The 27693-nt window shown below is 51.1% G+C and overlaps 1 protein-coding gene across 1 annotated transcript in view; it reads right to left on the minus strand.

The window, feature by feature from the left end:
* Positions 1 to 12567: 12567 nt before the first annotated feature.
* The window catches only part of FCER1G (Fc fragment of IgE receptor Ig), a 29960-nt gene continuing 14834 nt past the window's right edge, over positions 12568 to 27693 (minus strand). Inside the window, exons 2-5 of the mRNA XM_030542294.1 lie at positions 18107 to 18198; positions 16842 to 16889; positions 14144 to 14164; positions 12568 to 13173 (exon numbers count right to left, since the gene is read on the minus strand). Coding sequence (XP_030398154.1) covers positions 13117 to 13173; positions 14144 to 14164; positions 16842 to 16889; positions 18107 to 18198 — 218 coding nt within the window. The 3' untranslated portion in view covers positions 12568 to 13116. The remainder of the gene's footprint in view (positions 13174 to 14143; positions 14165 to 16841; positions 16890 to 18106; positions 18199 to 27693) is intronic.

Consider the following 27693-nt stretch of genomic DNA (forward strand, 5'->3'; position numbering starts at 1 on the left):
TCTCCAGTGTTGACTCAGGAAAGGAGCCTGAGTCACTCCTTCCGCTTCCAGTACCAGCTGGGTTTTCCCTGGTGGGATCTCACCTCCACATTAACTTTGTTCTGCTGGTGCAATCTGATGAGACTGCAGCCCAAGGCTGTACTGCTGTGAGCACAAACAGGGGCAGGACCTCTTTAAGGGACTGATTTGGCTCATCTTGAAATCAGTGCCAAAGTTCCCATGGACTTTAACGGCAACAGGATTGGACCCTTATTTCTTGACCATCCAAATGGGCCCTGAGCGTGGGCGCTCTGTCCTGGTACAACATGCTGAGCAAGTTCTCTGGAGTCTGGCTTACAAATTTGCTGCCTGTGGGCAGAGCCACCCGGGGGGGGGGGCAAGAGGGGCAATTTGCTCCAGGCCCCACAGGGGCCCCCATGACAGTTTTTTGGGGACCCTGGAGCGGGGTCCTTCATTCACTCTGGGGACCCCAGAAAATTCTCGCAGGGCCCGGGCCCCCAGAGCTTCTTCCACTCCAGGTCATCAGCAGCAGTTCGGCAACGGGGGGTCCTTCCGCTCCGGACGCTGCCAAAGTGCCCCGAAGACCCATGGTGGGGGGTCCTTCCTAGGATGACCAGATAGCAAGTATGAAATATTGGGACAGGAGGTGGGGGGATAATAGGTGCCTATATAAGAAAAAGCCCCAAAAATCAGGACGGTCCCTATAAAACCGGGACATCTGGTCACCCTAGTCCTTCCGGCACTTCAGCGGCGGGTCCCAGGGTGGTCTTCTGTGGCAATTTGGAAGCAGGGGGTCCTTCCACCCCAGGACCCACCGCCAAAGTGCCTAAGCAGCTCTGCAAGGCTGGAGAAAGGCAGTGAGGAGAGGAGAAATGATCTAGGATGCCAAGACTTTCCCAGGATGGCTGAGTCTTTCATGATTACTCGCAAGGGTCCGCATTTGGTTTGACAAGTCCCAGCCAAACATCCTGTTCCTGTAACGTTATCAGAAACGAAGGGGAAATAAAAGTAATGCAGGGCCTAAAATAGGCTTCAGTGAAAAAGCCGGAAGAGAGCTTTCTGCAGGCAAAGTGACCACGATTTCCTGTCTCATTCGGGTCCTGGTGTAGTTGGTCAATTTTGTTGCTCTGCAGCTGAGTTTAGACACATGAAGCAGGCCAGGAAATTCCTCCTGTCAACTAAAAGCAACTCTTCGGTGCCCTCAAAAAGGATATTTTGGATGGGTGATTGTCCTCGGGATGAATCACCCCTCCCTCTTTAAAATGAACTCCAACCTCTGCTATTTACTGGTCTCAGCTTTCAGGTGCATTTATTAAGAGACAGAGCAAGGTTTCCTTACATCTGATGCTCTTTGCAAGCGGGCGCATCCAGGCTGAAATGGGAGAGGATAGTTTAGTGATCTGAACTAGATCCTCTGGAATCGCAGGTTCATACGGTGGCCACCGACTCTGTCCCAGCTCTCGCTGCTCTGCATGGATATGACAGCTCCCCTGGTTCTTCTATGTAAGAGGAACCGTGTAGCCCTTCTGTCCTTGGGGAAAGTTGCCCTTCCCCGCTGATTTGCAGCATACTGTACTGCTCTCAGTTGATACTCTCCACCTCAGAGGTGACTGCATGTCCGGGGGGCTATAAGAATGTGGTTTGTGAAGATCTTTGGAACAAAAGGCATTCGAGAAATGTACTAGTGCATTATTATTAGGAGTACTTGGTCCTGGAAGGATACCAGGGAGAAGGAGTGTGTTATTTCTATAGTGCAGTAGCTCCCAGAGGTCCCATCACGAGCAGGCCCCTTTGAGCTAGGGGCTGTACAAACACATACAAAGACACATCCCTGTCCCAAAATGTTTACAGTCTAAGGCAGCAAGGGTAGCAAAGGTCGAGTGACACAGTAACGCACATCCATTGCAGCTGTATATCAACATTCATTTGACAATATTACTTTTAATTCCAGCATCGTCTCATGAATGGGACTGCGGCCTGGCATGCTGACTGGTCATGTGCATTTGTGCTCCTCTGTCTCTTGTAGTTTGTATTGCTTCATAACCCCACCCCACCCCATGTAGACAAGCTGTTCGATTGCAAGGTCTTTGGGGCAGGGACTGGCTCTCTGTTCGGTGTTTGTACAATAGAGTCCTGCTCCCTGACTAGAGCTGTTATCTGCTACCACAGTCTGCAACTCTACCACTAATTATCATTATTACAATTGGATTAACTAAGTGCCACCTCCCCTCATGTGTCGCTCAACTCGGCCCTCTTTACCTCGCTGATTTTTTGTAGGTGTTGTGGGAGGGGTGGTCTGTGGGAAGGATTTAAAGGAGACATTAGTGATCAGGGAAAGTGATCCGGGCCTATGGGGCATCTCTGCGGAAAGTGTGGAGACATTTCTGCAAATAACTGGGAACGAGATGGATGGAGCCGGCACCACTGGCAAAGCAGAGGAGGCAAGAGGTACTCCAAGAAGAAACACGAGTGAACCCATAGGTCTGCAAAGGGCCTTGAAGACAAGCACACAACGCTTGGATTTTGACTGCAATGAAACATGTGGCGCTGGTATATTCAAAGAGGAGGGTCAGAGCAGAAAGCAGGGCAGGCCATCACAGCAGCTGTGTTTTGAATGAGCTGAAGTAGGGCGATGTGGGTGCCAGGGAGAGGAAGCGGTTATAGATAGATGATTCCCTGTTCTCTTCATTTCCTCTGAAGCACCTGGCATTGGCTGCAATCAGAAGACAGTATACTGGGGTAGATGGACCATTGGTCTGACCCAGTATGGCCATTCTTATGTTCTGATAGCAATCCAACCAGGCACTGGCACAGGAGTGGATGATGGGTTTGGCTGTCTGAAAGAAAAGGAGAATTTTAGCAATGTTCTGGAGGGAGAAGCACCAAGCTTTGGACACACTGGGATGGATGAGGCAAGAGAGAGGGAGGAGCTAACAGGAGACAAAGAGGAGAGTGATGTTCTCAGCTAGGAGAAGCTGGAAGAGATCCAGGGGATTGGAGAGGAAAGAGCAGAAGTTCAGCTGAGGCCACGTTATGGTGAAGCTAATAGTGAGACCTCGTGGGAGCGAGGTGAGAGTCAGCCCACAAAGGAGGGAGCTGTGGAAAGTCAGAACAGGGGTTCATTGGCACACACGAGCTAGATGGAATCAGGTGAGAAGATCAGAACACCTGGAGAAAGGGCAAGGGGGAAGAAGAGATGGGGGCTGGCTCAGAGCCCTGTGTCAGTCTCCCAGAGAGGGGTAAGAAGGAGGCACAGCAGAGGTGAAAGTAAGGCAGTACGGTCCAGTACGGAGTACCAGCAAGATCCAGTACATCGTGCCAGACTGCACCAGCTTCTGTGGCGGGGACTGAAAGGACTCAGAACTCCCCCCAGCTGCGGGCAGCCCGGAGCCCTTTGAATCCCACCTGCAGCTCTGGCAGCCGGGCTGGGGATGGATTTAAAAGGCTCAGAGCTCCCGCAGAGGCAGGAGCTCCAGGCCCTTCAAATCTTGAGAGGCCACACCTCTTCCAGTTGAGGCCATGCCTCTTCCAGATGAGGCCATGCCCCCATGCAGGAGTCCCATAAGTTACTTTCACCCCTGAGGCACAGCCATCCACCAAATGAGATGCTGATGCACCAGTCAGAGCGGCGGAGAAGAAAGAGCCAGGGAACCCTGGGAAGAGTAAGAATTCCAGAAGGAGGGTGTCCTCATCCGGCAGAATGTGCCTGAGCCGCGAGGTCTGGCCACAAGCAGCTGTTGGAGTCCGTGGGGAGAGCAGTTCCAAGGAAGCGGAGGGAGTGGAAGGCAGCCGACGGGGTGGGACGTGGAGGTGCAGGAGAGGAGCTCCAGGTAGCGGTTGTACCTGTGGTGTTCGGCGAAGCGAAGGAGGACGGACCCATAACTGCAGGGGTGGGATGGGGGGGATGTTAGGGTGGGGAGAACAAAGCACGCTCCTATTGGGAGGGAAACAGGCCAAAAGGCAGAGCCAATGAAAGGAGAGGGGCAGAGGGAGGCTAGTAGCTGGGAGGGCCTGAGGCCAAAAGATCCAGAAGTCAATGTTAGAGAGGAGGAAGGATGGTGACAGCCAGGTGGTGAGGGAGGGGGAAGAGTCAGGTGCCATGTTGTTGGAAGAAGCAGGAGATGGGAGCGGTGGACGCAGAGGACCAGAGGTGGTGGCAGGGTCTGGGCTGGGTGATAGGTATTGGTAAGAACAGGCAGTGGGGAGCCAGGACTCCTGGGGTCTGTGCCTGGCTCTGCCATTGGCTCACAGCCTGGCAGCGGGTTCGGTCACTTCACTTAGCTGTGTCTCACGTAGGGGGACCGATGCCTCAAACCGTGGCAGCCAGCGGTAACCACTCATCCCCCACCAAGGCCAGGCGGGTGGGGAACCTTCCCACACCAGCCTGCAGGGGGCTGAGGAGCTCCACAGTCCTGTACCCCAAAGACCTGTGGGGCTCAGCCACCGAGTCATACTCAGCACAGCCCTGGTGGATAGGACCAGGATGGAGTTTGGGTGAACTGGGTGTAGAGGGCTGGGGCTGCCATGCAAACCCTTGGCAAGCATTCGCCGTTCTCTAAAACATGCTGCCATGGTCCTTTTTCTGCACCTCTTCGTGGACGCTGACTCTGTCAATGAGTGATCAAAGCTACGCTATTCAGAACTTCCCAGCTCAACTCCTTGACACTAACGAACCCACCCCCCCAGCACCCCAGAGGCAGGTTAGCAGCCTCCTATCACCACCCTGCCTTTCTTGGGGTACGTCTACACTTACAATCCTATAGTGCCACTGCAGTGCTTCAGTGTAGACTCTATCTATGCCGATGGGAGGGGTTCCTCTGTCGACGCAGGTAATCCAGCTCCCCAGAGGCAGTAATCCAGCTCCCCAGAGACAGGAGCTAGGTTGATGGAGGAATTCTTCTGTCGATCTAGCACTGTCCTCTCTGGGGGTTAGGTCAATGTAGCTCCATCTCTCAGGGGTGCGGATTTTTCATACCCCTCAAAGATGTAGCTATACCAATGTAAGGTCCTAGGGTAGACCAGGCCTTGGGAGAGTGCTGTAGAAAGTGCTTGTCCTTGTGCCTGTCCTGGACTTGAGCTAGTAAGATTAAAGCTAACTCAGCTGTGTCAGCTGGAGCTGCAATCCCTCGCTGTGACCACTGTCTAGCCGTATCCTCAGAGTGCGAGTTCTTTGGGCAGGGAGTGTATCTACCTGTATGCTTGCATGGTGCCTTGACTGGGGCACTCTTGCTTATGCAGTAAATAATACCTCTCTTCTCTATTCCTTTCCCTGGCTCATGCCTCCCATTCTCCAGAACCTTGCCGCAACCTGGAGGGGAATCCGTTTGCCATCAATTCTGCAGCATTATCAAGAGTCCTGAATCGGCCTCCGCTGAAATCCTTCTCCAGGCCTTCCTCTGTTCCCCAGCCCGTTCCCTCGGTTTTCCTGGCATCCCTCTAGCTCTCATCACTATGGCACTAGTAGCACAAGACCCTTCTGCACAGCTGCCGCTCTCTGGCTCACTTAACTCTCCACCGGATTTCCAACCTCAGAGGAAAACCTCTCTGCTCCCTAGCCCGAGCCTCTGAATTCCTCTCTCTTGCTCGCTCTCTCTGCTATTAGTGATGAGTTTTGCCCTGGGCCTGCAGTTCTCACACAGCCGAGTGGCCTCACTGACTTGGTGCAACACACCCCTAGGCAAGGAGTGTTCACATCAGTAAGGGTTATTAAGATCCAGCCCCGAAGTTGACCTGTATTGTATGTAAGCAGGGTCTGAATGAGCTCTCCCCTGACTGCTAGCTGGGGATGGGGGAAGACTTCAGGAGCAAACTGTATTTCCATGAGCACACCTACTGTACATAGGTATCCAGCAGACAGAGTGGTGTTGTCCAAAGTGATCAACTCTGGCTGGTGTTGGGTTACAAATCACTCTAGTCCTGAATGCAGGGATAGTGACATGTCATTATCAATGTTATCTTCATTGTATGACTAAAGGGGAGCAGAACTGTGCTGAGCTTGTCCCAATGGAGGGGTCACCCTCAGCTGAAAGGAACTCACTAAGCCAGGGGCTTGAATGCCAGACCCCTGTGAAAGTAAGAGGGATTGGGGACAAATGTTCTTATCAGGAGATGTGGGCTTTATGTAAAGATCCCCAGATTGGTTTAACTTGCCCTTCCCCACTGTTCAAAGATAGAGCTAAATAAGCTCCATGAAGAGTCTTTTGCTTTGCTAAATGTTCATGAAGCCTGCAATCACTTGGGGTAGGACAGCATTTCCTTCCTGCCAGCTTAGTAATGAAGTTCCCCCGCTATGAGCTGACAATCACTGAGAGCTGCGGGGAAACTGTGCCGCAGTCACAGTAGAGAAGTATCAAAGGGGTAGCTGTGTTAGTCTGGATCTGTAAAAGCAGCAAAGAGTCCTGTGGCACCTTATAGACTAACAGAAGTTTTGGAGCATGAGCTGTCGTGGGTGAATACCCACTTCGTCGGATGCATGTAGTGGAAATTTCCAGGGGCAGGTATATATATGCAAGCAAGAAGCAGGCTGGAGATAGAGAAGTAGGTGGCAGCAGAAGGGGACTGTCTGCAAACTGGCCAGTGAGGGCAGCTGGCGTAGTGGAACAGCAGCTGGTGGGATGGCCAGCGGAGCAGCAAGGTGCCTTCCCCAGGTGGGAGGTGAACTCACACAGATGCACCTCTGAAGCCTGTGTCCTCACTGACCAAGGACAACCCCTGTGAGTGGGGTCTGGTGAGGGAGCAGAGAAGGGCACAGTAAAGGAACTTTTGGTTGTAGAACTCAAGAACATGAGGTGGAAGGTTCTGCTCTGTGCACTCTGTAGTGAGTGTCCTGCTCAGTTTTATTATTATGAATCCTGCTTGCGGCATTTTCCCTAATTTATGTTGAGTAACTTTTTTTCTTTCATTAAAAATTTCTTTCCCACTCGCAGACTCTGTGCTTGCGAGTGGGGAAGTATTGCCTCTCAGGGGCACCCGGGGAAGTGTGTAATTTTCCCAGGTTACATGTATAATTGCATGAAACGACAAACTCCTCAGAGGAAACCCAGCGTCATGGAAAGTGACTCAGTTCCCATCATCCCCCATCTTCCTTACACCCCTCCCTCTCTTCCTGTCACTCTGATTAAGGCCCTTATCATACTGACGGAAAGAACTAGAACCTGCCTATGCAGAAGTAAACACTGATGATTTGGCAGCTCTACATCAGACCCGACCAGCCCTTGGTTGGATGAACTCAAGCTGTGCTGCGCATCAGCCCTCCCCATCCCCATGGAGTTCACCTCCAGTAATGCCAACCCCAGCCTTCAAAAATCGTCAGTCAGGTTTCAAAAAAAAATTCCTGAGATTTTAAAAAATAATGAACGTTGGGTCCATTTTATTTGCCTTCTGGTTTTTTTAGCCTATCTCAGTTCCCAGCTTCAGGCTTTCTCTACAGTCACAAGGGCTAGAAACTTTCTTTATTAAACGAAACCTGAGCATCTCATGTAATCACATGAATCTGGGAGCTGGGGCTCTAAGCTAAATGTATCACGAGACTAGTGATAAAATCATGAGAGCTGGAAACACTGCTGTCAGTTGGGCTAATGGGTAAAATAGGGCAAAACATTACAGTGCTGGTAAAAGCAACAAGCTGCATATGTGTGATCTGTCAGATACGCCCAAGGAAACCGATGCTAATTCAGCACTGGTAGGCTCGAGATGGTAATGCACAGAAGCCAGGAAATTCAACGTTATGGTTCTCATAGCAACCTGAATATGACATTGTGACACTCTGTACCTCAGAGTAGCACCCTGGAACTCCCCATATTCATCACTGTGATATAATTATGAGATGGTCTGTACAAAGTATGCCCCGTGAGGGATCATTTTAAAAGTCTCAATCTGCTGAACATGAATATCCTGTTGGATTGTAGGGGCTACTATCGTGTGTTAGGTGATGAAATACATATGTTACTGAAATATGTTGTGAGATTGGGAAAACCCAAAACCAGCCTTTTAGGTACAACAATGGAGTCAATTAATGGCTCACCAACACCCTTCAATAAAATATGCATCTGAAGAAGTGGGTATTCACCCACGAAAGCTCATACTCCAAAACATCTGTTAGTCTATAAGGTGCCACAGGATTCTTTGCTGCTTCAATAAAATAATCCACTATCCTTGAGATGTCTTGGAGGAGTTGTGTAGGCCCTGGGGGTGGACTAACCCATCTCACAGTGAAGAAACTATAAAAGAGGGGAAGTGACATCATCACTTGGCCTCACTACCCCCACAATTCAACACCTGGAAACACATCTGGAGGACAAAGACTTTGAACTGGAGGAGGGTGGTTCTGAGTCGGGAAAAAGTCCCAGCCAGCATACTGAAGATCCGTGACCTGTTTGTACCATCTGTCTGGGTGAGACATTGCTTGATTGAAATCCTGCTTAGTTTGTACACCTCAGATTGCAAATTTATTTTTATTTCTTGAGTAATCAACTTTGATCCCAACACTTGCGACTTATAATCACTTAAAATTGATTTCTGTAGTTAATAAACCTGTTTTATATTTGACCTAAAACAGTGGGTTTTGGTTGAAGTGCTTGGAAAATCTCAGCTCAGTTTACAAAGGTGACTGCGTGTCCACTCACGCTGAGGAAGAGGCAAATGTAATGAACTTAAGTCATGTAGTATTGTGTGATTTGAGCAGGGGGTTGGACAAGATGACCTCCTGAGGTCTCTTCCAACCCTGATCTTCTATGATTCAGCTACTGCTTGGAAGCTGAGGCATTAAATTATGGGGTGACCCACAGATTTTGCAGCCCCCAAATGCTGCCCTTAATCTGATTGTGGCTGAGACCATGCATATCTCATGATCTGCAGAAAAAATTTCCCTCATAGTGAGCTTCAGGAAAGTTTTTGTCCAACTGAGAAAGGCTGGAAATGGACTTCCTTGAAATATTATAGCTGAGATGGGCCTTGACCCTGAAAGGGCACCAAAAAGTGAGGATTTACCAAATGCCAGCCTGGATACCAGTGTTAACAGTTTCAGAGTGGTAGCTGTGTTAGTCTGTATCAGCAAAAACAACGAGGAGTCCTTGTGGCACCTTAGAGACTAACAAATGTATTTGGGCATAAGCTTTCATGGGCTAGAACCCACTTCATCCGATGCATGGAGTGGAAAATACAGAGGCAAGTATAAATACACAGTACATGAAAAGATGGGAGTTGCCTTACCAAGTCGGGGGTCAGTGCTAATGAGCCAATTCAATTAAGGTGGAAGTGGGCTGTTCTCAACAGTTGACAAGAAGAGTTGAATACCAAGGGAGGAAAAATCACTTTTGTAGTGGCAATGAGGCCAATGTAATCAAGGTGTCCCATTTCAAACAGTTGACAAGAAGGTGTAATGCCGGGGGAGATTAGTTTTGTTAACAGTGGTACCCTTGCAAAAAAATGCCAGTCACACAGCCAACCACAACTAGTCAGGACATTTGCTGTACGTCTCCACTAAAAGTCTGCACCTTAACATGCTGGGCTATTGACGCAGAGGTGAGATGGTTATCTCAAATCAACACCACGACTCCCACACACACTGCACTGTTCTACATAACAGCAAGCTGAAGGGTGCCCCCTCAATCCCTATCACTCACATACAAACCCACCCAAAGCCTAAGAGGTCAGCTGACTACTGAGACAGACAGACAGACGGAAATCACAGGCCATTCATAGCAAGTAAGTTAAATAAAGGTGCGCACACTCGCCATATCCTGTATACACATTTTAATGAGCAAAAAAATACACGAGCCAGTATAGTACAATACAGTCAAGACATTAAGGAAAAATTTTAAGTTCTGTAGCACTCTGTCTATTCAGAGATAATTAGAGCTGGCTGGAACATTTTAGAATAAACTTTTTTCATTCAAATATGTTGTTTAGTCAAAGCCAAAACATTTCACATAGTTGTCCTGAGTCTGAAGAAATGTTTGAGTGGAAGGTTTCTGAGGTCCAGGTGGACTATCCGGTCAGAGAGCGAGTGAGTGGAATTGAAAACCTGACGTTTCTGAGCAGAAGAAAGACACTTTGACACAATTCTGATTTTCAAAAATGTTTGCAAGATTTTGTTTTCATTCCAACGCAGAACAAAACTAAATCTCAAACCCTCAAAAGTTGTCTTGAGAGGAAATTGCCATTCTCCCACCAACTCTGGCAATGACACATTCTGCTATATTCATTCCTATAGATGTGGTACTTGATGCCAATGCAATAGTGGTATTTACCATAAACATCCCAAGAATGGTTTTTATCCCATCTTCTCCAAATGCAAGCATCCAATTGGCATTGCAATGTTATGTGGCATAATACCGCTGCTTAAAGCTTTTTTAAAAAATAAAATTTTTAAACCTTCAGCTCAATTAAAAAAAAAACAAAAACAAACAATGTCTAGTCTTGAAGGGTTACATTGGCAGAAAGAGACCCAGGTGCTCCTAAAAGGATAAACAGCTCTGCACACTTCTACATTTTGTCTTAGCATTGGCAGAAACTGATGTGCACCTTCTCCTGGTGTTTCTGGAGCCTGTTGCTGGACCAGGGGAGAAAGGTGCTCCAGAGGCAATACCCAAAACAAGCCATGTATGATCATGAGCAATGGAGAGGGAGCAGAATTCAACTCTAAACATGAAAGCCTTGATCTGATGGCTCAGGAACGCAGATGGATGATTTGCTCCTGCCATCATGTGCTCTATTAAGCCCTAATGGCGTGGTCAAAAATTTCCTGCATTTATTCTAGTTGTGACACCCAGATATGTTGCTTTTATGAAAAGATTCCAACTGATGCCCAGCTGCAATTGCACCTTTTGGCAGGTGTGCTGTGTGCCCGTCTGCCATGGCTAAGCGGGTCCCAAAATGAGATAGCACGTGAAAACCTAATATTTGAAAAGGGGTCCTCTTGAACTTACCTGTGACGCTCTGAGGTCAGGGGCCTGTCTTTCTTTTGCAGGAGTTTATGGGAGACTTATATCTACCCCAGCGCTTTCCTGTGCCTACCACTAGGCCCTATCCATCAGTAATGACACCAGTTCTTTCAGGGAAAATACCAGACCTTGAACTCGGGACTCGGCAGGTGAAGGTGAAGTTTTAAAATGTAATGCCCTGAAGTTCAGAATTCCATGGACAAAAATGGCCCATCGCCCAGGGAGCACGGAATGTGTGTGTGGGCACTACAGTAAATGCAGGTGCAAATCAGGCACCCGAATATACACAGGCCGGCAGTTCTGAAAATCTGAGTCTACATTTGTCAATAATTTATAAAAATTGTGCTGTACCTCACTGCTGTGGATTGCTGAATGATCACCCTGAAGGTAAGGGCCCTCTGTCTAGTGATGGGCCTGAGGCAGCACAGATACCAGCAGGAGAAGTACGTACATCCTGGTCCACTGGGACCTGGACTGAAACCTACCAACCCATTTCCCAGGGCGTATTTATTCACCGTCAGAGGGCAACGAGCTGTGCGCCTCCAACCTGGATGGGATTTGAACTGGGAACCTGGATGTGAAAGCTAATTGTAACATCTCAGTCTGGCCCAGTTCTGTTTCTGATCTCAAACACTTGGCTTCAAGGGCTTTTTAGCTCTTTACATCTCCAGTGAAAGGGGGAGGTGCTATCCTTGGCCTCATCACTCCCTTTATCAATCTGTGTTACTATTCCTACCCATGTGCAGAGGAAGACCAGCCAAAGGGTGACAGCAGAACCTAGCAAATGCCTTTCCTCTGAGTCCGAACTGAGCCTCCCTTTATCCCACACAATGAAGTCATCTAAGGGAAATGTTATACCCACTTCTCCATCACTGGTAAACCAGCAGCCACTAAGGAGGTGGTAGCACTAGGTAGGCCAGGGAAATATTGGCCATGTGGCAGACATGGAGCAGGGAGCTGGCATAGTATCAAGTCTCTGTCTGCAGCAGCCCAGACGCTGTGATGTGGGCCACCTCTGTGCGCCAAGGAAAAGCCATCAAGGCAACCAAAACACATGACCAAAGCCAGTGACTTACAAGCACAGAGAAGGGACTATTCCCTGCTCCCCAGGACAGACACTATCATTATCAGGGAGCAAGCGAGAAGTAATTCTTCTGCTCTACTCCGCGTTGATTAGGCCTCAGCTGGAGTATTGTGTCCAGTTCTGGGCACCACATTTCAGGAAGGATGTGGACAAATTGGAGAAAGTCCAGAGAAGAGCAACAAAAATGATTAAAAGTGTAGAAAACATAAGCTATGAGGGAAGATTGAAAAAATTGGGCTTGTTTAGTCTGGAGAAGAGAAGACTGAGAGTGGACATGATAACAGTTTTCAAGTATATAAAAGGTTTTTACAAGAAGGAGGGAGGTTAAATTGTTCTCCTTTAACCTTTGAGGACAGGACAAGGATGCAATGGGCTTAAATTGCAGCAAAGGTGGTTTAGGTTGGACATTAGGAAAGATTTCCTGTCAGGGTGGTTAAGCACTGGAATAAATTGCCTAGGGAGTTGGTGGAATCTCCATCATTGGAGATTTTTAAGAGCAGGTTAGACTAACACCTGTCAGGGATGATCTAGATAATATTAGTCCTGCCATGAGTGCAGGGGACTGGACTAGATGACCTCGCGAGGTCCCTTCCAGTCCTACAATTCTATGATTCTCCATTGGTCCAGGGGTTTCCAAGAGATGTTCAGGAGGGTTTAGATGTTTGCATTATAGTTCTTGGCTGTAGAGGGTAGACAAGGTGCTTTGCTGCTGGAGGGAACCATGCATGGAACCCCACCTTCATCTCACCAGAGACTTGCTGTGTGACACTGGTGACAGGCACAAGGGAAAGAACATCTACAAGTCTTCAGCACCAGAAACACAGAAGAGGCGAGATAGGAAAAGCGGATCCTACAGAGTCTTGGAGCAATGTACAGCTTGTGGGGGGGATGTCTACCACGTAAACGAGCAGGGGCGCAACACCTCCACCCCAACACTTCAGCATGTGGGGGCAACTGGGAACCACTGGTTTCAACAAAGTTGTTTCTTTGCTGGGACTGGGGAGGAACTCATATAAATCACTCTTGGGACACCTGCTCCCCCTTCAACCTCCTTCTGCAGAGGCTGCGCCTGGGGATACCACTGGGCTCCTAATTGGGCTTGGTCCGGAGGGTTTCATAGGTCTCCTGGTTCTGAGTGCTGAGCCCCTGTAAGGAAGAAAAGGAGACAGAAGTGGTGGTGGGGATTAGGATTTTGATTCCGAATGGGACTCATGAAACAATTCAAATGAACTAAGCCTGGGGCTAGGGGAGTGAAATCTTTGGGAGAGATGGAGCTGGTGGCTGAGCTCCAAATCTGACTCCAGAAGCAGGGTGGGTTTTTTCTCCAGGTCAGACTAGAGCTGGAAAAGCCTGTCCAGGCCCCATGTCGTCCATCCCCTCCCTACCACGCAGGAGTGTTCCCTGCTTTATGTGCCCAGAGCTCAAACTCATCTGACATCCCTTCACTCTAGGTAGAACATCAGCAGCTGTCTCGGCCATTCCCTGCAGGTCTCACGAGATGTAAATACACGTCTGGACCGGGTGCACAGAGCAGGGGCCGGTTTGTGATACTGCCCAGAAAAACCTCCTGCTCCCTATTCAATAGCCTAGAAGAACCTAGCAAAGGGCTCCCGGCTATAAGCAAAGCAGCAGAGTCTGAGCCGATGTTTGCATTGCGGGACCCATCCCAAAATACCCAAAACACAGAGTTTTCATGCTGGTGAGAGGGACCAAATTGGCACCCCCAAGTCTCATGCCCTCTGGTCACCCACAAGGCTGCAGCAGCAGTATCTCCCCCTGGCAATGGCCCTGCCCTATAGGGGCATTATGGGGAATCTCAGTCTTTGTGCTGACCTCCAGCGAGGGGTCCAATTAGTGCCAACGGTGGTTTGGTGATGTGGATACCTGCCTAATGGGAAAGGGACTGAAAATGGTCATCAGATGGAGATGACTTTCAGGCAGACACTAGTGTTATTATATAATAACATCTATTAATTAATTCAAAATACAGCTCTGCTATGTAGCCCCCATATCACTTGCATCTTCTTGGCACCTTGGGAGCTGGTGAAAGGGACCAAGTCCTGTGCAAATCATTGCACATGGCAGCAAACTAGGGTGGGGACGTTTGGGTACTTACGGTATAGATCCCTTCTTCTTTCTGTTGCACAAAGAGAAAGAGAGATAAGTCAGAAGGAACAAGAAGCAAAATAACAGAAACAGCCCGTTCCTCCCCCCACACTGTGTTGTGACACAGACTGGGCGGGGGGAGACGGGGCCTGTCCGCACTATCACCCAGCTCCGACACTCAGCCCAAAGCTGGAACTCTTGGAAGCTTGAAAAAAAAAGTTAATTTTCTTTCTTTCTTTCTTTCTTTCTTTCTTTCTTTCTTTCTTTCTTTCTTTCTTTCTCTGCAACTACCTCTGCACTCTGTGGTTTGGGCCGGATGCAGAAGTGGAAATTCTGAACTATCCTGGGCCTGCAGTTTTTTTCTTTCATCCCATTCCTTCCCCTTCTACCCCTTTCCACTCCCACCCCCCACAAAATTCTCTTCCTGTCTTGGTTTTTTTCACCTGTCGTTTGTTCCCCTGCCCCCCACTAGCCGCACGGGATAGATGGAGTTCGCTCAGCCGCGCTCAGCCATTAATGCTTCCAGGCCCCACTCCTCTTTGAACGAGCCTCTTTGCCAGGATCTCCATGACACCGAGGTGCTTACAACGCCATGTCGTATAGTGAGGTGCTTACAAAGCCACTGGTCGTGAAAGAGCGTATGGCCTCCCAGCTGTGCCTCCTGCCTCACAGTTCAAAATCACACTGGCATTGCAAGCTCCCATCTGCACCCCTCTGGCTGGCACCCCACAGCAGGGCAGCTCCCCTGCGTTCTCTCACTCACGCTGTCTGAGCGTTGGGTGATTCGCTCCCAGCCCAGGAGGTCTGCACTATTTTTCCTCTGTTCTCCCTGGCCTCACAGCTGCTCCTCACTTAGTACCAATATGCATCACAGTCCTGTGCCCTTTGCCCTCTTCCTCTGGACCATTACGGTATTAAATAGCACTGATCCCTGCCTCCTCCCCCAGCCCATTGCTTTTAATCATGTGCCTGTTTTAACTCCTTTAGCCAGTTTTCAGTCCACGTGACAGTGCCACCTCCATGCCAGTTTACCTGGCCTTTTCAAGGAAGATTTTGACAGAGGATGTGTCAAAATCTGCACTGAAATCCACCCTCTCTCTGCTGCATTCTCTTGACCCAGGAAATTCATACGTGCATGCAAAAGGAAATCAGCTTTGTCTGGCATGAAGTGTTTGCTATAAATCTCCATGCTGCCCATTCCAGGAGGCCTCTCCATTTCCTTTGGCGTGGGGTGCGCATGGTACTAGGTGGTTTATTCTCACATAGCTAATAGGGTGGCTACTGCTGTGCGTGCTCTATTCCAGTGCCTGGGCTATCTTCTTAGCGCAAACAGCCAGCATCAGCAGCTTCCCCAATCAGGCTGGGGCTCATTTTGCAGCTAGGGGCACCCAAGCCTCAGGATGTTTGGAATCACTTGGTGGCTTCTCCAAAAGCTTAGATTCTTCTCCGGGGGGATCGGAGTCCCAAATCTCTGGCCGGATTTCTCAGGAAACTTCCCAGGCTTCCAAAGAGAGGGAGACACCCTGAGCACAACCTGCCTCCGGACATGTCGGGGTGGCTGGTTCAAACCAGGGGCACGACCACATTAACTGAAGGTTTACAAACCACTTCCAGCCTGAGAATGGGGAATGCCTAGGCAGGTGGGCACCAGGCACCGTGAGCCATGTTCACCAGCCCAAGGGGATGGAAATGAGAGTTTGCAAAATGCTCAAGGGTTTCTACTCCAGGCTCTATTTCACCTTGCTCAGGTGAGAGGAGAAGAGAAATATCCTACCTGGCCCATGCACCAGGCAGCACGGGACACTCTACAGCAACTCCTCCAGGGCTTTGCCCCCTCCTGCTTTGCTCTTGTCTTTTTATATGTGTGTGTGCTTTTAATGCTGGCGAAAGGTGCCCCCCGAGGGGGGAGGCATAAACCCACTGAGGACAAATAGCCCCACCCCACTCAGATGAGGGAGGGGCTAAAGAGTGCAGAAACCAAATGGGACAACAAATGAAAAAACAAGAATGGGCATGAAGGGAACAAGCTAAACCTCAGCATGACTTGAACAGAGCCAGGACTCTCTCCTGGGACATGGCACTGGTAGGTCAGGCACAGACCTCAGAGGACTTTGCAAAGGTGGGTCAGTGCCATTATTCACACTCAGAGACAGGGAAACTGACTTGCCTACATAGAATATCAGGGTTGGAGGGGACCTCAGGAGGTCAGCCAGTCCAACCCCCTGCTCAAAGCAGGACCAATCCCCAGACAGACTTTTGCCCCAGATCCCTAAATGGCCCCCTCAAGAATTGAACTCATAACCCTGGGTTTAGCAGGCTAATGCTCAAACCACTGAGCTATCCCTGCCTGCTGCAAGCTGTGAATTAGTGGCAGAGCTGGGACAAGGATCTGGGTCCCTTGAGTGCTTCCCACTGCCCCACGTGGCCTCCCTGCACTGCAGCGTAAGGCCCCAAACATCAGCACAGAACAAACTCATCCTCGATGTACCCGTACAAAATACATCCCCCCCCAGTAAAGCCGTTGGCCCCTTGGCCCCACTCCTCCCAGTGGACCCGCAGAGGAGAGCTGTGCTGTGCAGCACAACCAAAGCGGCACCACAGATCTGGGCTCTGTTGGACTGAGGGTCAATGAGACACCAACGAAAGTAACAGCTATGCCCACAAGGCCCTGGCAAAGGGGTAACCGACAGGAAGCAGAAAGGACGTACGCTATAGGCTGCGCTGGGGGCGGCTTTTGATGCTCTTCGAACCTGGAGCTGAAAAAGGAAATGAAAAGCATGAATTAAAGAACAAATAGCCCCTGAAACATTTTGGGGGGCAGATTCTCAGCTGAGGGGAGGGGGTGGGAGGGACTTCTAATACCCAGCATTATAGAGCAGCCCTGGGGCCGCACTAAACTGTAGCAGCTAAGTCTGGACCACATGCTATTATATCCCTTTGCACTGGGACCGGTACAGTCCCTGTCACTGCCGTAGCAGAATGTCTCCCAAGCCTGGTGATGTTTTCCCTCACACAGCCCTGGGAGGCAGAGCAGGTCTGTCCCTCCGAGCGTACAGGGGTTCTGAGACTTGCCTCAGGGCACACTGGGTATGTCCACACTGCAGTAGGGAGCGTGCGTCCCAGCTCAGACCACCAGACACTCACTAGCTCCACCCCAGCTAGTGTAGCCCCGGCAGCTAGGGCTCGCCACCCTAGTACGTACCCGGCAGCTCCCGGTGGGTTTGTACTCAGGCAGGCACAGGCCCAAGCTGCTGCTGTGCTACCCCTGGCTACATGGCTGTTTCCATGCCTGTCGACCCGCACTCCTGGCCCCGGCGTAGATGCACTTATGGCAGAGCCTTGAATTGGCTCCTGGTCTCCCACCAAGATCTTGAACTATTGGGCCACCCTTCTTTCTGGAAGGGAGGGGTGCTTCTCCCCTGTGCCAGCTGAGTATTGCTGGAGTGTCTCATATGCCACTCACCCCCCCGTGTCTGCCCCTCCCACCTCTTCTCCGCCCCCTGTGCCAGTAGCTGACGGGAGGGAGGAGCAGGAGTCAGCTGTGCCAGCTGGGAGCTCCTCTGCAATAACCCAGCAGAGAGGCCAAGGGGAGCAGAGCAGTGCTGAGAGCTGGCCTTTCTCATCTCTTTTTACTACGATTTCATTTTTTCCAAAAGGTAAATTTGCTGCTCCAAAAAACAAGAGCCCAACAGTGCTGGCTGGTGCGAGATGGGCTGGGCCAGCTTTCCCCACAGCTCTGCCAGTGCACCTCGGTCTGGATCTGCCACTCCCCCTGCAGCACCACTCTGCTGAGGCTCCCCAAGCTTTGCCCGGGAGAGGCCCTTGTCCCCTGAACAATTACAAACCACTGAGGAGATGGAGCCCCCCAATCTCGTGGTGTTTCTGGAGTGGAAGAGCAGGCACAGTAACCCTCTGCTCCCCATCGGGGGTCACCTAAAGAGTGGTGAGAACGGCCAGGCCCCTGGAGACTCACCTTCAGGCGGCAGTAGAGCACTGTGAGGATGATGCCGTAGGTGAACAAGACGGCATCCAGAACATAGCACAACTCAGGTTCGGCCAGCGCCTCTGCAGGGAGGAGAGGTGTCATTAGCGTTCTGGTGACGGGGAGAGGGAATGCAGCTTCCTGCTGCTGTGCGGGGTGTTGCACCACCATCATCCCGCCAAGCCCAGCAGGAACAGGCGTTCCAGGGCATAGAACGAGTCACCGCAATCCTGGCCTTTGCTGGAGAGTAGAGCAGCCGCCCAACTCCAGGATTTGCAGGCTGGAGCATCGGTGTAGGACTAGGCTCTTGCACCTCCCACATCAGGATGAGAAGGCAGCATTATTTCAAGGCAGGAAACCTGGGACCTGGGCTTCCTACTGGGTCAGGGACTGAGGCATCACATTTTCTGTACACCAGCCCCACCAGAAATGCAGACCCTCAAAGTGGGAAAGGCCTCTCCTAGCAGCTAGCTGCTTCTGCCTCCCACCCCGGCCACCGGAGCCCGCTCCTCATTTGGCTAGCCCAGTTTTGAATGTCCCAAGTGATGGGACTTCAACCACTTTCCTGGAGAGGCTCTTCTCCCCCGGCTGATACACCCTTCACTCAGCCTTGAATTTCCTCATGCTCCCCCCTCAGTCACCCTTCAGAGCTCCTCCCCTCCTCCCCTCCTCAAACACCCGCAGATAAGTATCTGTCCCGCCCTCCCAGCCACAACTGGAGGCATCCCTGAGCGAAGGGAGACATTGTCAGCTCCTTCACTCGCCCTCCAGCCCCTGAATAACTGTCACTTTTCTCTGAATTCCCTCCAGTTTGGCTGCATCTTCCTTGCACTGAGGTCCCCACACCACATTCTACATGTGATCACACCAGAACTAGATAGATAGATAGATAGATAGATAGATAGATAGATAGATAGATAGATAGATAGATAGATAGATAGATAGATAGATAGATAGATAGACTAAGGCCTGGTCTACACTACACGTTTATACCGAATTTAGCAGCATTAAATCGATTTAACCCTGCAGCAGTCCACACAATAAGGCCCTTTATATTGATATAAAGGGCTCTTTAAACCAGTTTCTGTACTCCTCCCCGACGAGAGGAGTAGCGCTGAAATAGGTATTGCCATGTCGGATTAGGGTTAGTGTGGCCGCAAATCGACAGTATTGGCCTCCGGGCGGTATCCCACAGTGCACCACAGTGACCGCTCTGGAAAGCAATCTGAACTCGGATGCACCGGCCAGGTAGACAGGAAAAGCCCCGCGAACTTTTGAATTTCATTTCCTGTTTGCCCAGCGTGGAGCTCCGATCAGCACAGGTGGCGATGCAGTCCCAAACCCAAAACGAGCTCCAGCATGGACCGTCTGGGAGATACTGGATCTGATCTCTGTATGGGGAGACAGAACTATTCTATCAGAGCTCCGTTACAGAAGACGAAATGACAAAGCATTTGAAAAAACCTCCAGGCTATGATAGACAGAGTCCACAGCCGGGACTCAGCACAGTGCTGTGTGACAAGCGTAACGGAAAGCCAAAGAATCAAATGGACGCTCATGGAGAGAGGGAGGGGGGACTGAGGACTCAAGCTATCCCACAATCCCCGCAGTCTCCGAAAAATATTTGCATTCTTGGCTGAGCTCCCAATGCCTGTAGGGTCAAAAAAATTGTCCGGGGTGGTTCAGGGTATATCTCGTCAATTTACCACCCCTCCCCCCCCGTGAAAGAAAAGGGAAAAAAATCGTTTCTTGCCATTTTTCAATGTCACCGTATGTCTACTGCATGCTGCTGGTAGACGCGGTGCTGCGGCGCTGAACAGCAGCATCCCCTCCCCTCCCCGATGGCAGACAGTACAAAATAGTGGAAAACCATCATCATCCTATGAATGCTCCTGGTTGGCCTTGGTGAGGTTGGCAGGGGGTGGCTGGGTAAAAATGAGAATGACTCCCTGGCATTCCTGGAAGATGGTACAAAATGCTGGGCAACCGTCCTCATCATAGCAGCTGGAGCCTGAGCTCCATCAGCCCCCCTCCACCTTTCATGTCTAAAGAAAAGATTCTGTACTCCCTGGATTATCATAGCAGCTGGAGGCTGCCACCCCCTCATTTTATCTCAATAAAGTCAGTGTTTCTTATTCCTGCATTCTTTATTATTTCATCACACAAATGGGGGGACACTGCCACGGTAGCCCAGGAGGGGTGTGGGAGGAGGAAAGCAATGGGTGGGGTTGTTGCAGGGGCCCCCCTTGAATGGCATACAGCTCATCATTTCTGCAGGATCTCTGGGGCTCTGACCCAGAGTGGCTGTGCTCTCTGGCAGACTTGCCCCATATTCTAGGCAGGACTGACTCTATTTTTAGACAAAACATAAAGAAGGGAATGACCCGGGGAGTCATTCCCATTTTTGTCTTTGCGCCCCCAGCCAACCTCAGCAAGACCAGCCAGAAGCACCCATGACAGCAGCAGATGGTACAAAATGATTGATAACTATCATTGCCAATTTCCAATTGAAAACAGTACAAAATTATTGATAACTGTCATCTCATCACCAATTTACAATGGCAGACAGTGCAATAGGGATGGTAACTATCTCTGCTACCTTGCAAAGGCAAATAAACGCTGCTGTGTAGCAATGCAGTACTGCCTCTGTCAGCAGCATCCAGTACACATATGGTGACAGTGACAAAAGGCAAAACAGGCTCCATGGTTGCCATGCTATGGCGTCTGCCAGGGCAATCCAAGGAAAAAGAGCGTGAAATGATTGTCTGCCGTTGCTTTCACGGAGGAAGGATTGAGTGACGACATTTACCCAGAATCACCCGCAACACTGTTTTTGCACCATCATGCATTGGGATCTCAACCCAGAATTCCAATGGGAGGGGGAGACTGCGGGAACTATGGGATAGCTATGGGATAGCTGCCCACAGTGCAACGCTCCGGAAATCAACGCTAGCCTCAGTACATGGACGCACACCACCGAATTATTGTGCTTAGTTTGGCCACGTGAACTTGACTTTATACAATCTGTTTTATAAACCGGTTTATGTAAAATCGGAATAATCCCATAGTGTAGACATACCCATAGACGGACAGATAGCCCTGGTTGTGATGCAGTGCCTTTGCTGCTGCAGCTCAGTATACCCCTGTGCACATCTTTACAACCCACACCCGTCACCCCTGGTACTCATTACCAGGCTGCCCTGAGCCCCTCACTTAAACCAGCCTGGACAACATGGCCCATGGGGAACCATCCCACACTGTCCCCTTGAGGAAGGACTGGACAATCTAATGGGCCTCAGTGGATTCACACCCACTAGAGCAAACAGCTGATGCAGACTAAATCATATCCCTGCGGCCAAAGGAGAGGCTCAAGTTTGTTGCTAACTAATGAAATTCCCCATTGGCCAGTAACAGACCTGGCACCCCTTCCGGACCACGTTAGGCCCTACCAATACCAGGGCTGACGTCCTGGCCCCACTGAAGTCAATGAGAGTTTGGCCATTAACTTCAGTGGAGCCAGGATTGCACCTCAGATGTTCATGGCTTAACCAACCATAGAGTGACTCAAAGCTCTTTGTGGGTCTATCGTGTTGTTGGGAGGAACCTGGTGGCTCTGGCTTTGTTACTAGACATGCCTAAAGAGCTTGACTCCAGACTAAGAAGTTTGGAGTTATTTTAAAGTGACCCTGGGAAGGGCAACAGTCTCCAAATCTGGCCCTACACATCCTCTAAAAATACATGTTTACTTGCACAGTATCCTCCTAGCAGAGTCAAAGAGTTTCACTGGGTTTGAATAGAGATGGGATGAAGTTTTAGCCAGCAGGGACCTTCTAGTTATACTAGCTAAAATAAGGACAATCAGATCTCATGCTTCAGGGCATTGTGCCTCACTGGTCAGGAAGGAAGCAGGCTTTCTCTTTCCTCAAAGATCAGGTTCTGTCCTCTGCTGGAGGCAGAATCCTGGGTTTGATGGACAGGTGCTTTGATGCACTGTTTCCATCCCTCTGTTCCTAACAGCAATGATATTATTACCCTCCGCCCGCCTAGCGACAAATCCTCTAGTGATGTGAAATCTCCAGTTGTCTCACCCTTTGCCCAGGACACTGGATCTCCTGTGCTCTGGATGTGATTTGCACCTGACACAAGGAAGCTGGAAGGTCGGGAACTTCAGACCTTCCCATTAATGACACAAGGAGCTTGGAATTTTGTCCTGTTTCCTTTCATAGAAGGGACATGAGGCCAGGGCACAGTGGAGAACGCAGTGTGCTGGAAGCTGGCCGAGCTCAGGGCAATAACAACCAATTTAAATGCATTGGCCCCTCAGGCCTTAAGGCCTCTGGGAGCCTTCAGAGAAGATACTCTACAAATAAACCACAGAGGAAGGGCTCATGAGACCTAGTTAGGGCCCTTCGTTCTCGGTTTTTATTTTGTTTAATTTTTCCCAGGAATTTATCAGTGTTTATTACCACAACAACAAAAACAGCTGAAAATCAGTGCAAAAAGCTATTAATAATATTTCTGGGTAAATATCGGGGTTTATTTTGGCAGATGGAAGGGCAAGGGGGAAAAGCATTCTGTAGATTAACTCTTTGATTAGTGGAATTCAGTGTGGTTTGCTGCAGAACTAAAATAGAATTCAAAACACGATGCGAACAGCTTGAAACATGTCCGTGGTGGGTGTGAGATGCATCGGCATGTTCAGATGCACACGCACTTCAGAGCACTACTTTATGCACTACAGGATACAGCATGGCCTAGTGGTTAAAGAGTGACTGGGAATCAGGAAACGGAATCCCCCACCTCTAGCCGTTGCTCAGAGATCTAAGAGCTGAATTCACTATCAGCCCTTTGCATGTGCCTAGCAAACATATCAGTGAAACCTCCCACCAGGCACGTCAGACTCATTATGCTTGTGCTGAAGCTCAGAGGGGGAAGTGACATCCCCAGGGTCATTAGCCAGCCAGCGGAGAGCAGACCAGTAGCCTGACTCCCAGTTCACTGATGAGATCCTGGGGGCAGTTGGCTGCTATTTTGCATGTTGGGGGGGGGCAGGGACTCAGGGCACAATGCTGGCTATGCAGGGCTCCCTGGTGAAATCAGCCTGGCCTTCCCAGAGAAATAGAGTCAGAAAAGAGAGGGAGTGGGGGAGGTCAGAGCTTACTGGGGTACGGGAGGCACCATATGGCCAGGGCAGAGAGACTCCCTAGCCTCCATCACTGTGTTCCAGGAGCACCTCGTATCTGGACACAACCCCCCAAATCCCAATGGCTCTGGCAGCATCAGGGAGGGGGGCCACGCTGTACCTTCCTGCACTGCCTGCCCCTTGGATCACAGGTTCCTTCCAAGTCTTGGAAGCCCTAATGGGGCTGGAGTCCAGTCACTCCGGGCCCGTCCACTCCCCAGCATGCTCATCCTTCCAGCCGGAGCCCAGCTCTGGGGAGGGGGCGTTGTGGGGGAAGGGCCTAATATGGCAGCAGCGGAGCCCGACCCAGGGCACAGCCGCACCCAGCGGTTCAGACAAGTGTTGTGTGAGGTGCCCGACACAGACACAGGCACCCCGGCCCTGCCACTGTGAAACCAGCTGCAGGGAAAGGAAGGGTCCTGCTGCCTTGGTCTCGCGAGGGGCTCTGATACTGAGAGGAGTAGCCCCTCACCCCTGGGCCCCCTACTCCCCTCCAGTCCCCCAAAACCACCCAGGAGAGTCCTCTCGCAGCTCAAAGCCAGAAATGGAAAGGAAACCAAGTCCATGGCAGAAACTTGTCTCAAGCGCTGTAGCCAACCGGCTAGAGCGCCGTGAAACCACAAGCAGCGGCGGCGGCCGGGGTGTTGTCTGTGCGATCACACTTGAGGCACTGAGCAGTGACAGGCCTCGCTGACAAACAGTGTCTAAACCCCCCCAATCCTCTGCCCTTCCCCAGGGAGGCGAGCACGTAATGCCACTGCCAGGGCTGGGCGTCCCAGGGACTGCTACAGGACTGCAGTGGCTTTCCCCAGCACGGGCCCTGCAGGAAATCCCGGGTCCCCGCATCTCTTCCCCACAGCAAGAGCAGGGCCCTAGCGAGGAACATGCACAAATCAGTGGGGGCTGGGGCCCCAGGTGCGGGGACTTTACACTGCGGTGAAGGAAGCTAGTATTGATGGTTAATTAGCTCCTGCACCAGTTCACCAGTGTCTGCTCAGCACTACTCATAAAGCAGCGTTTAACTCACACAGGTCTCCCTTTGCCTGTCTCTGGCGAGGCTCAAAGCATGGTACAAACATTCTGTCTATCTGTCCATCTAACCTGCTATCCCCTCTACCCCCCCCCCATCTAATCTGTTCCCTAGCCAGCTACCCCCTCCATCCCCCTATCTAATCTATCCCCTAGCCAGCTACCCCCTCCATCCCCCTATCTAATCTATCCCCGGGCCAGCTACCCCTTCCATCCCCCTATCTAATCTATCCCCTAGCCAGCTACCCCTTCCATCCCTCTATCTAATCTATCCCCTAGCCAGCTACCCCCTCCATCCCCCTATCTAATCTATCCCCTAGCCAGATACCCCCTCCACCCCCTATCTAATCTATACCCTAGCCAGATACCCCCTCCATCCCCATCTAATCTATCCCCTAGCCAGCTACCCCTTCCATCCCCCTATCTAATTTATCCCCTAGCCAGCTACCCCTTCCATCCCCCTATCTAATCTATCCCCTAGCCAGCTACCCTCTCCATCCCCCTATCTACTCTATCCCCTAGCCAGCTACCCCCTCCACCCCCTATCTAATCTATCCCCTAGCCAGCTACCCCCTCCATCCCCCTATCTAATCTATCCCCTAGCCAGCTACCCCCTCCATCTCCCTATCTAATCTATCCCCTAGCCAGCTACCCCCTCCATCCCCCTATCTAATCTGTTCCCTAGCCAGCTACCCCCTCCATCCCCCTATCTAATCTGTTCCATAGCCAGCTACCCCCTCCATCCCCCTATCTAATCTATCCCTGGGCCAGCTACCCCCTCCATCCCCCTATCTAATCTATCCCCTAGCCAGCTACCCCCTCCATCCCCCTATCTAATCTATCCCCAGGCCAGCTACCCCTTCCATCCCCCTATCTAATCTATCCCCTAGCCAGCTACCCCCTCCATCCCCCTATCTAATCTATCCCCTAGTCAGCTACCCCCTCCACCCCCATCTAATCTATCCCCTAGCCAGCTACCCCATTCCACCCCCCATCTAATCTATTTCCTAGCCAGCTACCCCTTCCATCCCCCTGTCTAATCTATCCCCATCAGCACACACCCCTGTATCTTATCTACCTCTCTCTCCTAGGGTTTGTCCTGCTGCCCATCACCATGGTATCCGGGCACCATCCATGTCCTATCACTAGTTGTAGCGAAGTCTCTGGCTCTGCTGGAAGGATGCATGTGCTGCTTAAGGGAGGCTTTGGTTAGTTACTCTGGGGGCTGTGTGCTTTGATGCAGGGGTTGGGTTTTAGGGTGACAGGTAGCTGGGGTGTCAGGGTGCAAGTGATTTTCTGGCTGTGGTGGAAAGGCTTTCTCTAAGAGGAAGGTTTTACAATGTTCCCTAGAGATGCTCAAACTCTAGATTAGCCCGATCTCCTCTTTGCTCCACAGCTAGATCTCCTCAACCGAGACGCGCTGCCCCAGCTCTCACACGCTTTGGGAGCTGTGCTGCCCGAAACACCAAAAAGGGTTATTTATTAGCTGCATTTCGGTGGTGCCTGGAAGCCCCAGACAGGATTGGACCCAGTTGTACTGGGCACTGCGCACACCCATCCAGCAGCACGCTTGGCCCTGCTGCAGAGTGCTCAGTCTAACTCTGCACAACCAACACGGAAAGGGTAAAGGAGATGAAACAATGAGCTTCCAGACACTGGGGAAACCAGGGGCCGTGCTGGAGAAGTTTGCTTTGGCACCTGGGCACGTGGGACGCTCTGCAGAGGGGAATAATGCGGGGAGGGGAAGGGGGAGAGTCAGAATGGAGAGGAAGATCGGGGCTGGGGATTTGACTCTTGCTCCTCTGTTTCCTGAGGCAGGCAGTCCCACCTCCCGGTGTGTCTGGTGGGGGGTGAGGGGCTACCTGAAGCACTGTGTCAGCAGAATGGAGCTGCAGGGGAACCGAGGGACAGCACAGCTGCGTGCCTCGGCCCTCACCCCACAGAAAGCTCTGTGCACCCTGGGGTGCTCCCTGCAGGGCCGGGGTCTAGGATGCTCCCTGCTTTACAGAGAGGCCTGACTGGTTTCCTCCCCCCACAGGGCCAGCGCTGCCCGTGCCCACTAGCCCCCTGCTCCCCAGCGCCTCACTCAGTTCCAGCCACCTGCTCTTGAATCTCCCGCTGCTCAGGCCCAGATTAAGGAATTTGAGGGCCTTGTGGACTATGGAAATTGGACCTCTACCTTCCTTAAAGCACCCCCCATTGTACTCCAACCCAAACAGCTCCACAAATGCCCCTTCCATCCCACCCTCATGAACCCCTCCCCACACAGATCCCAATGTCCCTCCCAATCCCAACCCCAAACAGCCCCTCTAGTGCCCCTCCTACCATAAATGGGCCCCCAAATGTCCCTCCCATCCCATGTACACCCTCAACAACACTGCACCAGCCCCGACTTATCCTGACAGTTTCCACACACCCCCAACAGCCCTGACATACAACCCACTCTCCACAGCCCCCAGCACCTCAGCCCCACTGGACACCACCCCAACATCCTCCATATCTCAACCCCCCCCAACTCACTCCACTGCTTCAATATCCCCATTACACCTGCAACCCTCACAATGAATCCCACCACCCCCAACATTCCCCAATCACCCTTAACCCCACCCCCCATCATCTCCCACCACTTCCCACTCTCCCATAGCCCACTCCAATCCCTCCTGCACCAATCCTGGGACCATTCTGGCCACTCATTGGTGCCCCCTAGGCTCAGCGCTCTGCTACCACGAGGGCTAAGCTGGCTCCCCCCAATCCTGACCCCTGCCCAGCTCTACTCACTCCCATCACCCGCCCTGCACTCACACCGCTCGGCTTTGGCTCAGCTGCCCCTCTGCCAGACCAGGGCATGGCTGGGACACATTTGAGCAAGTGGCGTTGCAACCTGGCGCATGAGGTCACAGCACCATTCAGTTGATTTGGGGGGGGGGGTTAGCTGGTTGCAGGCCCTAAGCTGGGGGCCCTGCGCAGGTGCCTCAAGTACCCATTTTAATCCAATCCGGTCCTTGCTCATCACAGCTCTGTGCACTAGACACATGTGGAAGGGTTTCTCTGCCTGCCCCACTAGGAGTGCACTGTATCCCCAGCAGCCCCAGATCATCCCGTGACACACCGGCAGAGGAGATGCTTGTTTTCAATGTATCAGATGGCATGGCTGTCCCACCCCCGCTGCTGACTCATGGCCTCCACCCACCACAACTTTCAGTGGGATGAGGCTGAGGCCTGGAAGCACAGTTGCTCCTTATGACAGTCTGTAATCCTTTTTACAAAACTATGATAAATTGTTTACAAACTAAGCCTTGTGACGTGTCCTTAGAAAACTCATACTTCACTGATTATTATTGTCCGGGTAACATATGTGTGGCAACAT

The sequence above is a fragment of the Gopherus evgoodei genome, chromosome 24 (assembly GCF_007399415.2).
Source record: "Gopherus evgoodei ecotype Sinaloan lineage chromosome 24, rGopEvg1_v1.p, whole genome shotgun sequence".
Taxonomy (NCBI): domain Eukaryota; kingdom Metazoa; phylum Chordata; order Testudines; family Testudinidae; genus Gopherus; species Gopherus evgoodei.